The following is a 14,916-nucleotide window of genomic DNA, read 5'->3' as shown; positions in this document are numbered from 1 at the left end:
GTTTACCTTAAATGAAAAGGCACCTGAAAGTACACTTTGCTGAAAAAAGGACATTTACGCTGCCATGCATGCCCACATCTTATGATGCCCTAAGATTCAAAAATCGCCCCATGAGCCCCTACAGTAGACTTTAAAATCCTCATACTGGCTAGTGGTGCCCAAAGGAGCGGGGCCGTGGCATCACCAGGTGAGGTTCAACATGTTTGGGGGACTCTCAGGAATTCAGTGGCCAGCCCCAGGATCAGGAATTACAAAAATTGAATGAAAGACTGACCTTTGGAGACTTATCTTCAGTTTTAAAGAATACTCATAGCTGGCACTTTTGTTCCAAGTTTAGGAGTGCAGGGGCCCCTAACTTGCAGGTCCTTAGGCTTCATTGTAGAACATCATAAAGTATTAGAAAAGATTCATGCATGACACAATATTAAACTTTCAATGCTTTACTGCTAATGACGATGATATTCAGGAATCATCACACATGGGATTGAATATTATCAAACTGTGGTACCATCCTGCAATGTTTTAATATTGTTTGCATTGGGTTTTGATTTTATATTTATACTTTTTTTTAGTTTAAAGAAGAAGTTTATTAAAGAAAGGAACAGTAATAATAATTTACAATGTAATGAGTAAACAATATGATAAATAATGTTATGTATCTCATAATAAATTACCTATATAACAGAAGTGAAAACGAGGGAAGAGGCAGAAGAGAGAAATGACACAAACAATGTATATTTATGGTGAAAATAATTAATCTAAAACATCAAGAATCATAACAGTGTAAACTGAACAATCGATTTGTTCAAATCTGGAATAGTACAAAAGTCAATTAAGTAAATAGAGAAGTTAAGGAGGGTTAGAGACTTCTTTGGTTAAGGGTTGATGTAGTATAGCATATAAAACACAGAAAACAAGGAAAATAGTAACTGGAGACCAAAGAATATCTCTTTTGATAGTTAAAGATTTATTTGAAAAGTTTTATATAGCGCTGGCTAGACCCTAAGGTACCAGAGCGCTTTACATGAGGATCCACAGGTTACAGGTCAAGATATTTGGGTGGTACATGCTTCATCTAGTCTATGATTGTAACATACACCATACCATCAGGCTTCAAAAGATATATCAAAAGAATGCTTCCAATTTATTGTTATTTTTGGAATGCAACTGCAAGTAGTAAATCTACAATACTTACATTAAAATCACAATCATTCTAATTGTCCGAAAGACTTTATAAAACAGATTTGTAAGTGTGAAACCTATGTGTATATGAAAAATTTAGTTAATTTGTGACCAAATCTTTAACCAGAATTGACAAGTGGGAGTACATTCAAATAATATATGTTATACGGCTGGAAAAGACACATTACATGACCAATAGGAAGATAGAATAGTGGGATTAAATGTGTGTAAACTAGCTGGGGTAACCATAAGTTGGTTGTAAATGAAAAATGAGGTTTGAGTTGTGCTGGCAGCACAAGATATTTTTTGTATCTTGAGTCATATTCTGTTCCATAAAGAAGGAGAAAAAGAGGTATGTAAATCAGTTTCCCAGTGTTACTCCAGTAATGTTCTCAGTCTGATTTCTGGGGAGATTGTAAGATTCTTATAAATAGCAGATGCTATACAAACGGTTTATAAAAATGATTGTAAAGGGGATGAAGTAGTAATGGAAGTGGTGATTAAACAGTCGGGAAGAATAGGAGTTGGAAATGACCAGAATCAAAGAATTCAATTTGTCTTTTAAGAGTTAGGAAAATTAAAGATGAGTTGAGCTTGAGAAAAGGAGATAAAAGATGGATGTTGGAATAACTGATGTGTCCGTAATGAGCCTTTACCTCTCCAGGATTTCCAAAAGAGAGCTCCATTATTAATTTTAATGAGTTTATTGTACCTACTTGAGGAATGGAGAAATCGATCAGAGATAGAAGTAGAAACATAAATTAGATGTAATAATCGACAAGCATTTTCAAGAATAGGAAGACACATGGAAGAAGGACATTGAGTACATGGAAAAAATTCAGAAAAAGAGATGGGATAGATAAAAAATAATTCGAAATCAATCCATAAGGGGTAAATATTTGTATATTGATATTTTTAGTAAAGGGCTGACAGTTGAAAAAAGAAAGCATTATGATATGATTGGAAATCAGGAAAATTACCGCCTCCTTGAAGTTTAGTGTGCTGTTGTAATCTGCTGAGGGAAATATGAGGTTTTGTAATGTTTCATAAGAAAGTACTTAAGGTATTATATATATTTTTTTAAACGGAGAACAGGATGTTAAATGGACATTTCGTTGTCAGGAAGGCCAAACGGAACTCTCCACGGAGGCAGAATGAAGATAAGTTCCCAATGCCCTCCTCCCAGAGCTCACTGCGTTAATTCAGCTGCTCCAGGCAGGGGGAAAGGGGAGTTGGACAGAGAAAGAGACACTCGAGCTGGCCTGGCTCCCTCCTCAATCTTCAGTGGGATTTCTGGGAGACCTAATGCACAGAAGGAGACAGAATGCCATTCAGTACCCTTTCTAACCTACTTAACAGATCTTGTTCACTCGCTCTCTCTCTCTCTCTATCTGAGCTTTTCTCCTACCAGATCTTTTGCTTGAGTATTGCCTCTCTTTATATTGTGCGATGTTGTTCTGGTTACGGCTTTCTATAACCTGTATATGCACAGAAAAACCCTGGGTTACTCTCCACTTACTTCCCTCAAGATTCCACCATAACATTACTCTTCTACTCTTTCTTACCAGTCTATGTTCTTAGCAGATATGACAATTCGTAACCGGAGTTCTGAGAACCTGTAGTTCTTTCTTCTACTACAAGTCTTGCTGCTTGGAAGGATGGTTGCAGTGAAGTCTCAAGTCTCCCTTGCTCTCAAGGTAACGCGCAAAAAGGGACAGGGAAGGATAGACAGGAGGAAGGGAAAGTTCAAGGAAAAGCGCATAGGGCGGTAAGGGGAGACAGAGCTTGAGACGAAGCAAAGTTCTGCTGAATGGAGAATGAACTGGACACCAGTCTCTCTGAATCTGCCACTTGAGATAACTGAGTGAACACTCTCACCGTATCTGCTGTCGGTATCCAAGCGGACTCCTTACTCAACGGTAAGCCTACCGGAGGACGAGAGACCCTGGATATTCTGAAGTTACTCTGGAACTCTGATACCACTTCTCCTTACTTCCGCGACTCTGGTTCAATTCTTCAACTGACTAATGTTTTTTCTCTCTCAGACTTTAAGTCTACAATTCTCTCTGAGATGCGTCTCCATCCGCTGACAACAGTCCTGCGGAGACAAATGAATTTCCTAGTGACAGGAGTTCTTTTGTGAGGAGCGTGAACTAAAGCTCCCTCACACGACTATGGTTAAATTGAAGTGCGCAGCAAGACGCGCTTCGTGAGGAGACGAAGTCTCGTGATCCCGCGAGACTTCAAACGCAATGGGCTAGTCAGGAAAACTCGGCGGCCATCTTTGAACGAAATCTAAAGCTCTAAATACTTGTCCATAAATTGCAGAGGGAGGGCTTAACCCAAACTCGATGCAGTCCTAACGAACTGCGCGGCGTGATTGTAGCATTCAGCCCCATCCTGACATTCGTAAAGATAGAAAAGGATGATAGGAACTAACATCATTTTGGTAGAATCTAACCTACCCCACCACAAAAAAAACAATGGATGCCAACGGTAAGTATGAGTGGATAAAGTTGTGAGAAGGGTAGAAAAACTGCGAGAAGTTAAGGAATCAATAGACCAGAGACCCAAGTATTGAATTTTTACCAGATTTCAAAGAACGTTTGATGGTTTGAAATCATGTTTATAACATCATTTGTTAAGAGGGAGAATCTCACATTTGTCACAATTACCTTTATAACCAGAGTGGGAAGCAAAAGAGGAGACTGTTTCCAAACCTAGTTATAAGAAGGAATCAGGGAAAGACATTTACAAAAGAATGCCATCAGCGTAAACTGAAAATGTAATTTCTTTATTTTCATAGTGATAGCTAATTTCTTTATTTTCATAGTGATAGCTATGTATGTTTTTATGTTGTTGAATCTTAGATAAAAAGGGCTCGAGTTCAAGAACAAAAAGAAGATATGGAGGTCAGCCTTGCAAACTCCTCTTTGAAGGATAAAATAAGTAGAAATGAAGACATTGACTAAGATTGATGCTTTAGGAGATAGATTAATGAACTTTTGCCCAAACCGAAAGCAAGTGAGAGTAGAAAAAATACAGCTCTAGGGCATGTGGTTGAAGGACTTCCCAGCATACATAGAGATAGCTGCTAATGAATGTTTATATGTTTTGGATTTATTCAAGATGTCAAAGAAGATGTCTGCCTTTAACAAATCCAGATTGTTTCATGCCAATTAAGTTTGGGAATAGAAGATCTAGACGTAAAGCAAGAATTTTAGTAAAACCTTTATAGTCCGAATTAATAAGGGAGAGTGGCCTGAATTTTGCAAAATCTAGGATCTTTGTTATCTTTAGGAATAAGACCTATTAAAGCATCTTGAAAAGAACCAGTAGCAGTATTGAAGGAAACATACAATTTTAATAATTTATGTAATTTAGGAAGTAACTTTTTGTAGAAATGTAGATTAAATTTGATTGGGAATCCACCAGGACCAGGGGCTTTGCATCTTTTAATGGAGTTGAACTTATTGTGAATGTCTTTAACTGAGAAATCAGCTTCAAGGGAAGAAACATCAGTGTTTATATGAGTTTCTTTACAGATAGAAGAATGGTATGAGTTGATGTCGATTTGTAGAGGATTAGTTGTTGCTGTGTAAAGAGCTTTGTTGTATTTGGTAAATTCAGCCAAAATATTGTCCTTAAAAAGAGATCAGTCATCACGTAAAATAGTTCCTAGTTTGACGCAACCTCTTTTTATACTTTAAGTTTGCCTGCTTTATTTTAGTGTCCTTGTATTTGACACTGGATCAAAGAACATAGGAGGCAGCATATTCCGTAGAGAGTTTGTTAAACTCAAATTTGACTTTTACTTATTCATCTTAGCGTGTCTTAGATTTGGGCAAAAAGTAAGAGTGTTCTAGTGTTTTAATAAAGTTAATGATATCCAATGCTTTTTTTGAATTTGCTTTCTTTTTTGTAAGAAACATATGAAATAAGATTCCCAGAGGCAGCTTTAAAGGAGTCTAAATCTAACATGATCTGGTACCAATATCAGCTTGTAAGATGTGTTGAGATAAAGCGTCAGATACAAATATGTGATCAATCCTAGACTGAGAGGAGTGGATTGGAGAGAAAACTGTGTATTCTCTTAAACAAGGATTCAAATTCACCATACATCTATAAGGTATCTTTTCTTATTAGCTTAAGTGAATTGTTTTTTTTTCTCAAAAACCTTTATTGAGGCACCGAAATACAGACACATTACATCGTGCAATAAAACAGCTCAGATGAGCTTAAGTGAATTGTTTATGAATGGAAGAGGGATCAAAAGTAGTTTTGGAGGATCGATCTAAAAAAGGAACTATTACAAGATTGCAATCACCACCAAAAATTATATAACCATCAGTGATAGACATCAGTTGGTGTGTAATATTAGGCCAGCATGTTTCAGAAAGTGTGTTGGAGCATATACATTAAAGACAGTAAGTGGTATCTTATTGATCGATAATTTCACTATAAGCCAGTGACTTTCCTGATGTAGTTCTTGTTACATTAATGTAACATCTAAGGTCTTTTTTTACAAAGCATTACAACACCGTTACATTTTCCAGATCCTGGTGAAGTAAAAGCATGGTGTGCCCAACTTCGAATTGGTTTCTTGGTTTCCGATTAAACAATATGAGTTTCCTGTAATAATGCAATGTCAGCATTAAATTTGGCTATGTGACACAGTATTCATTGCCATGTGATGGTTGAACCCAACCCTTTAACAATCTAAGTAATTACACGTGTAGTCATACAGAAAAAATTAAAATGTAATTAATATACTCTATATACAGACATTTATTAGAAATAAATGTACTTATAGAATGAAGAACTGTGTACATGATGTCATCAACAGGGAATAATAAGAAAGAGAAGCTCTCGTTTTAATGTGACCTGTCACTCTAAAGAAGCTTGGATGAAATAGACCAAAATGGGCACCAAGGGAGTGTTGAGCTCGGCGCATGTCTGGGAATGTTTTCCGTCTACCCACCATAGGTTTGGCTAGATCCTGAGCATAAAATAATGAGTTACCAGACCAAATAACACTGTGTTTACATTTTGCTTCTGTAATCACCACAAGGAGCTCCTGGTATTACAGAAAGAAGATAATAGCTTAAGGTTTGTGTGATGACGAAGACAGTTGATGAAGATCACCAAGTCGAGGGGCTCATCATATATTTAAAGATATAGATTCTGGCATATCAAGAACTTCAGGCATATATGTTTGGAAAAATGCAATAGGTTGAGAGCCCTCCACACTCTCAGCAAGTCTATAAATGTGAAGGTTGTTACTTCTATTGTGGTTCTCTGAGTCTTCAGTCAGTTTTCTGAGATGTTTGACTTCGTATTTGAGAAGTTTAACATCTTGAGAAGTATCCTGTATGTTGCAGATCTGCTGTTCCATAGAAGTAACTCTATACTCTATTAAAGACCACTTTTCATCAATTTGCTGAAGTTTCTTGTTAGTGTCTTCCATGTAAGGCTTACATGCTTGAATTTCATCTAGTATAAAGTCCATGGACACCAGAGTAGTAAATTTGACTGGGGGGGGGGGGGGGGGGATTGTTCTTTTCAGGTCTTTTGTTGGTTGATAGAGGTGTTGTCATGGGAGTTTTAGAGAGAGCCTTAGATGAAGATGCAGGTGTGCAGGATGAGCATGATGGGATAGCATCCTGAAGAGAAGTATTGAGGCATTCCATATTATATTCCGGAGCTGAAAAGGAATATTCTTGGTATCAACCATATACTGACTAGATATGGGTTTAACAGGTGTATTCAGCTTTAGTTTTCTAGTTTTTCCACCAATAACTTCAAGTAAGAATAATCAAGATAAAGCTACCAACAATGCTTGGTAAAGTTGAATTGAGGCGACAAAGCAGAGACTTAAATTACTGGATTTTTGCACTTGGAAAAAAGTGTATATTGACGAAGCTACTAATAAATTATGAGGTAAAACAGAAGCAAGATGAAAGAAAGATAGTGGAAAAATTGTATACTTCCAATAAGCTGTAATTATCGCAATGTTATGAGCAGTATCTTGAAATGAGAATGCAGGCAACAAATGATGAAACGCAACGCAACTATGACCGACCTGCACCTCGTGTATGTTTTCTACATGAAGGGACCAATCAGCATGACGGCGCAGCACAGTTTTAAGATTCAGGGCTTGCTGGTGTGTAGGCTGTTAGTGGAACCTTTATCATAGAGGGTACAGTGTACATTCAGGGGGCTACTTATCTATGGGACTCTCTTTAGTATGCAACCTTTGTTAATTGTGAGGCCCTTTAGATGGTGTCGCCTTAGGCATATCCGTCAACCGTCCTGTATATTTTTATGAATTGGTGCATAGTCTTTTGAAATTTGTAATTTGTGCATAATATTTTGTAGTGTCTGCAATAAAATTGAGTATTTTTCCTTTTGATTGGAAAAAGAACTGACTAATGCTTGATTGCTGCATTCTAGGGAGTAACATGTCTGGCCCTCAGCTCTTCCTGTTAGTAAGCTTTGGACTGCCCTGCCTCACTACCCTGAGTGACAAGTGCTAAAAAGAGGCACATGGTTCTTATTAAATGTAAGATTTTGGTCTCACGTCCTTCTCAGCTAATAACCCATTTTCTTACGAAAAGCAACGTTCCAAATACAGCTTAGTGAATATTTTAAAATGTTTACTCAGAAGTCAGCACTTGCTGTGTCCTAAGCACGCATGGCAGACACGAGAGGGAAATAAATCCCAACAGTTCTGTGGGTAGTATTTGACCTTTGTCAGAACCAGCTGTATCTGCAGGCAGCTTTGTGTAAATGTGCGCACACATGCTCAGAGATTAACTCGTATTCCACAAAAAAACAACAGAGCTACATAACCAATACCTATGTCCTATGCCAATGAGAATGGGGGAGTGGAATTTCGTGGACCACTTTCTGGCCTGTCGCCGCTCTGCCAACCATGATACAAGCTGCCGACAATGTGGACTCGGAAAAGAAACCCTAATGCACGTCCTATGTATCTGTCCTCAGCTCTTACTGCAAAGGTAATTGCTACTTTGTGCCGACTTTATCAGCTTAGGTGTACGCACATCCTGCCAGGCAGTAATCACCAGCCAGAATCCACAAAATTTCAACTCCACATGAAAACCTTCAAATTTCTTTAAATTGTAGCCACCAAACCAGGCACAGCAAGTACAACAAGTATTAGTTGAAACACGCACCTGGATCTAAAGCGTTTGAAACACAGTCAGGCTGGGGAGGAGTAAAATCACTCACGGCCTGTACCCCTCAGACTCTAAGCACTGCTTGCACCTTAAAATTAAAGCACTTCAGAATTGTAATTTCAAAATGTATTAACTGAACGCCCAGGGGAAGGCTGGAGCAACAGCAGCAGACATTCAACCTCACAACTTACTTTCTGGGCCTGGTCTGTAGAAACCATTTAGCAGATGGTCGAACCAAACCGTGCAATTTTGCACATGGCTGCAACGCTTTAGGGCTCCAATCGATGCAAAGAAGGCTGGTTTTAACAAGCCTTATTATGGACTAATGAAAAATAAATTGCAGCTCTTCGCACTTTATCACCATTATTATTTGAAAACTCAGTATTTTAAACTTCTGTTCTTTTGTAAAGGTTTTTATTACCTATACAATAAATATGACTGGACTATGACACTAGCTGTATCTTTGAATTTAGTGGTTGTACTAGGAAACTACCCTGCAGGAAGCAAAGGGCAGCTATTCTGAATTATTTCCCTCCATTCGTACAGAGGATAATCACCTTTCTAGCTTTTTGATAAACTTTTCAAAGTAGTTATATACTAAGAGTGTCTTCCAACCTTTCTTAGACTATGGTTCTATGCGGCATCAGCACCTGGAGGGATATCTGCTTACAGGGTGCATGTTGGGAGTATCTGTCTCCTTATTGGGGTAGGTAAGAATTGTGAATAGATCTATTAACAAGTGGCCAAAGATCAACTTTGTTGTAATATATTTTATTTTATTTTCCTCCTGGTTCCTTTTGAATGCCACTAAGAACCTATTGCACTATGAATTGCGTATACACTCACTAAACCCAAATGCGTGCACAAATAGACATCTTTAAAGAGAGGGTATGTCGCAGAACTGTGCTGTGCATCAGTTTGATTAATGTTTGAGCTTCGTGGCTTCTTTTATGAACACTTGGCTGGCTGCTGTGTGGACTTATTGATTTTTGTACCTTTCTAATGACTTTGTGATCTGATAGGTTTACAATAACTTTTTCTACCTTTATTTACTTTACGTGGTATTTTTCATCTCAGGTGAAGTTATAGATGCTTATGGTAGTGGTTCAGTCCCTCTTCCTTGGGACATTCCGGTGCTGGTTCCTGCCATGTTCAAAGATGGTAACAAAAATATCAAGGTGCCTCACACGTCGTCTCTTAAGGTATGCTGTCCCAGTGTGTTTCTAACTTTTGTTGCACAATCAATTATGCAGGAATAGCACCATGTTTGATCAATATAGCATCTGGGAGTTTGACCAAAGATTACCTACTTATAGTTTAAAAAGATGTAGCATTTCAGATCTCATTTAAGAGTTGATGGCTTGTTTTTCCTCTAAATTTTCTTGATATGAGAAATAGATTAGCACCTTCATCAATAGGAAGTTATATTCATTTTAGACCTTTGACCTAAGGACTTTACCTCTAAATCTTAAATGTTTGTTTATGTGTGGGCGTTTATGCATAAACAGTGAAATACATAGTAAAAATAATGTGTAAATACAAGTACGCTGTATCTTCTCTTGTCTTCCTTGATTACAGCCCTGTCAATTATGTTTGGGCACGGGACAAAACATCTGCAAAAAATGTAAAGGAGCCGGAAGGGTAAGTGCCATCTTGTTGCAATATCAGCTCATACTGGTAGAGATTGCATGGTTAATATTGTTTTCCTGTGAGGCTCAGGCATGACATGGTCTTGTGAAGCCTTTCAGAACAATGTAAACGAAAGCAGACATTAAGGAATTAGTGGGCCTAGGACATCCACTTAGATTAGATTTGTCTCCCAAAATCTGTCTGAAAAGCCAACTTTGTCCCTGTCTCATTTAGAGGTAAGAGACCTGCTTGGTCTCCAATGATGGAGCCTGACTCTGCTATCATAAACATATAGCTCAAGTAACTCATCAGTCATAAGCGGTAGTGTGAAAAGGACATTCCTTTTTCAGCTATGTGTCTGATGCCCTTCTCTCATGTTTGTGATAGCCATTTATCCATGGTAGTTATTAGAATTATCTGGGTTTTCTATTTTGCAGACACAAAACCCCTCTTTTGTACAGCTGCCAGTATTTTTTCACCTATTGCAACCCCTGTGCTGGTAGAGCACCTTTGGTGAAATTATCCTTGGCGAGGCAGCACAGTGGCTAATGGTTCACCTCCAGGCAGATAGAGCCTGAAATCTGCCACCCTAGTGGGTTGGCACACTACCCACCAAACTGTACATAATGCCCTAAATCCTCAGTCCTACACTCCCAATATGACATTTTGAATGTCTACAAGTTCCTCACAAACATCTTTCCGCTGATGTCTCTAACGTTAGCTATATAAATGGGCTCACTGCTTTAAGGTAGCGTTTGCTCCTGTAAAGTTGGTAACATCTCATAATAAGGTTGTCAACCAAATAGAGATATTAGATCAGAGGATCTTGTTGATCCTAAAGAGATCCATCTCAGACCCAGAAATCATAGAAAAATTTGGACCTATTACTAACCTCTCTTACTACTACAATTAAACTGCTTCATAAAGAGAACTTCCCCACTAGACTTGTCTCAGTCAGGCTTTTGAGAAGGATTCCGCATGGAACACTCACGCTGAAAGTAATGGATGGCCTTCTTCATACAGGTTAAAGGTGAAGCCTGCCTCCTGATACTATTAGACTCGTAGGCAGCCTTCTAAGCAGTGGATCAGGAACTGCTACTACAAACCTTCGAACACAGGATGGACTTCAGGGACGATGTACTCAACTGGTTCGAGACCTTCCTGAAAGTCAGTTCGCATCCAAGAAAACTATACAACTATTTATCCTCACCCAAAGAAGTATCTTACGGATATCTACAGGGAGTCACACTCACAGATTTTATTGTATGCTGAACCTTTAGGAGCGCTGCTCGGCAACACAAACATTAGGATTCATCAATACCTAAATGACAAACCGTTGCATTAAAAAATATAATAATTCAATGGTATCCCCACCCTACAGGTCAATCTAAGAAAATTACACCATTGTAGGGTTTTACACTGTTTCAAACTAAACCTGTAAAAACTAAATGTATTCTCATATTTAGAAAAGCCTCCTCTTTTGAGGCTTATAGCAATCCAGAGGCAAAAGCTGTCTCTACCTGTAAACCTGTAAACCCTGTCTAGCAGTGAAACAATGCTTCATCTTGGCCCCGCGCTCCTGCAACTCCACACCCACACTGTTCAGATTGGCACTTGACATCTTCTTTTTTCAGCAGAGGTCTGAAAACGGATCTCTGCAGAATCTACTTTGACATGTTTGACCCTTAGAACTCTAATTCTGTTGTGAGCTACATATATTACACCGAATCTCAATACTCAAATTGGATTCTAGCCATGGACTATTGATTCTTGATGGTGTGTTATGATATAACTGAGCCCCCGCATGTTTTCCCTGCACTCGTCCTACTTTCCCCTCCTTCTTCCACGACACTTTGAAAGTCCCACTGTTACTCAAACTGTCCAAACATACTCTGTTCATCGTTTACTGAGGTTCTCTGCTCTTTGTTCTTCAAAAGAGCTTGAATATGTATCGCTGTGCTGGAACTGTTAAAACTGCTAAATACATAAATAAATTAGGTCTCTGTGTTACCTAATATAAATATCAATTCTAATCGTATTTTCTTGGCTGGTATAACTGGCTGTTCTTTTGCCCCAAAGGCCAATTTGAGCAGAGAGAGGACCTCCAGGAACCAGGTTTTGAACTAGCTTAAATGACATGAAAAGGGGAGGGCAAGGAGCTGGTGACAGCAGCAGCACCAGCTGCGGGCTACAAGTGTTAATCCTAGCAGTGGGCTAAACCCATCCTCTGAATAGCCAAAGCTTATTTCAGTGAGCTGCGAGAAAACATGGTGGAAGTACAACTGCTCTTAGGTGAAAGTGGGGACTTGACAGAGAAGGGTAGACTGCGAAAGGAGCTGACCCACTCTTGCTGTTTGATTTGAGTCGAAATGGAATGGGCTTGTCATTCTTCCTCATTCCAGCCCCATCAGACCCATTTGTATGTTCCCGCTAAGCAACCAAACCAGAAATGTGATTACTTGCCTCACTTTGAGGCACTATATAGTGTTGGCAGGTGATGGTGATGCATTCTGAATTATCTTCCAATAGCCAAATTGTCACAATTATTGTTCAAGTTCAAAATATCTCTCTTTATCATAGACCATTCATTATGCATTGTCAAGAAACATTACACCTAAATCAATATGGGAGCCCCTTACTTCACACCCACAGCCAGATTATCTCAAACCCTGATTCTTGTTATGCTTCAGGTAAGCTCCACAATATTAAACTCAAGCCCTGCAACCGCTGGTACATCGAAGAACCTTACTTCTTAAGGCCAGCATCAATTTTTATCTCCTTTGCAGAGGAATCTGAAAAACCAATGATCCTAGTGCAAAGGAAGATCTTGTGAGAAAACTCCAGCTTTTACCGGCAAACCATTGATAATGCTATCAATTAATGTGAAGCTTTATTTAATGGTGCCCAGTGCAGCGTTTTTCTCCTCACATTCCATGCCAGACGTCATTGAAAAATCAACAGACATTATTTGGGCTTTTAGTTGAAAAGAAGGGAAGATCTTTTGCAACAATTATTTAAGCAATCAACCAGCTACGCCTATTTCAGCTATTCTCTGCCAGACAATTGAATGGTTGGCCGTTCACTTATATACCACAATTGACTAGCCCAATACCATTTAACCCATGATAGCTACATCTTAGGAGGAGGACAACCTTTCCTCATTAAACTTCATCGGTAGGTTGTGTTACACTGGTTGTTTACATTTTCAATCATGCTGGAGAACTCTTTTTACACAGGAAACGAAGAGGCACCGGTCAGCTAATCCAGTGGACCTCTTCCCAGCCTTCGACATGGAAGACCACAGAACATAGTTCACTACCTGAGCACAACTGATTGGAATTCTTTCTCCTTATTCTTCTATAATCAGATTGCATAGGCTTACTTGTAGAGGATCAAATCACCAATTGGCTGCTTCACTTCACAGAATCTAGTTTGTCACCCAAGCCCTTCAACCCTTACGTGGAGGTGTAATTGGTCTTTGCTAGTCATGGAAGTATTGTTCATACTCCAGGATGGGAACGACATCTAATAATACCTGTTTTTGTACTCGTGCATTGTCCAGCATAGAAGGCTGCCAGTCAGTTATAAAGATATAGATATATAGTTTCTTTCTCTACAGCCAAGATTGCTTTTGTACTTCTTACAAATAAAATCAGCATGCTTATCAATAGCAAGACTCTACGCTTTCTCTTCCTATCACCACCCCTAGTAACACATGAATTCTCTTTTGAATTGTCTTCTAACCAGCCATTCAACATTATCTAAAGAAGAGAACACAAAAGGCCTTGTTGCAGCTATCCTATGTCTGCAACACCATGTGTATGTGTTGTAAAATAACTTCCAGTCCCGAAAAATATCCCTGCTCTTCTACTTCCTTGATGAGATAATGATCTACTCATTGGCTTCCCTGTTCCTCCGTGAGGCCTCTGCATTAAAAACTGATCAGGATTGCTCACAGTCTTTAATGCCAAAGGAGACATGGCAGTGTTGGCCACATTACTCAGCTCTGGCCAAAGTAACTTTGCTCTGCCTACAGACCGGTATCTTATTCAAATCATCTACCATTTATGTCGTTTCATCAAAAAAGACACGACTACCAACGTACCCCATCACAAACTTCTCTTTTTCCTGTCGGAGCCGCTCATCAAAATTCCAAGAACTGGCTAGCCAAGTGCAAGAAGCAACACCAACAACGATAGAAAATCTGTCTCGGTCTTCACTCCACAGGATGTCAAAATCTCTTCCTCTTTCAGTCTTACTAACCCCAACTGTTTTTGTATCCAGGTGCTACTCCAAGACCTCCTGTTTATAATGCATCTTATGACAGCTCTTGAAATTTATAGGACTATGAAAACACCCTATAACTTTCTAAGGGCATCAACAATAATTACTAAGAATCATCACAAGCACACTGAAACTTATATATAGAACCCTCTTCAAAATTCATCAAAAGTGTGTAGTTTAGAATTGATTTTGCCTCGCGCCCTGAAAAGATTTACATTTACATTACATTGCATTAAAAAACAGATAGAAGCTGAAAGAAGTGCAACATTAGATGTAATACACCCTTGATCGCAATAGCACAATCTGATATATACTGGAACCACTACCCTTTTGGAAAACCCTATGTTCTCCGCAGAAACTTCAGAGCCAGGTTTTATTCAGTAGATAAGTAGTTGTTTAAGAACTATGGGGATAATATGAATTTCAACATCATGAACAGTTTTCTTGATATTCTGGATGAACATTGTTTACTCCTCCAGGACTATATTACATACAGGCAGGTGTTGAGCTGGATATTACATCGGGCAGACCTAGGTTATGCAGAGCTCTTGTGGGGCGCTAAGTGGAGCTGATGTGTCCGTGTCTGATGGACCTCATGGTCGAAAGGTGTGGATGAAATCAT

General features: G+C 38.9%; 1 protein-coding gene across 1 annotated transcript in view; it reads left to right on the top strand.

The window, feature by feature from the left end:
- The window catches only part of LOC146797464 (protein SSUH2 homolog), a 138,519-nt gene that overhangs the window by 74,173 nt on the left and 49,430 nt on the right, over window positions 1–14,916 (top strand). The window contains exons 7-8 of the mRNA XM_085624490.1: window positions 9,459–9,583; window positions 9,960–10,022. Coding sequence (XP_085480616.1) covers window positions 9,459–9,583; window positions 9,960–10,022 — 188 coding nt within the window. The remainder of the gene's footprint in view (window positions 1–9,458; window positions 9,584–9,959; window positions 10,023–14,916) is intronic.

This window comes from Triturus cristatus, chromosome 9 (genome assembly GCF_964204655.1).
Source record: "Triturus cristatus chromosome 9, aTriCri1.1, whole genome shotgun sequence".
Classification (NCBI taxonomy): domain Eukaryota; kingdom Metazoa; phylum Chordata; class Amphibia; order Caudata; family Salamandridae; genus Triturus; species Triturus cristatus.
This window is presented reverse-complemented; position numbering and strand designations above follow the sequence as displayed.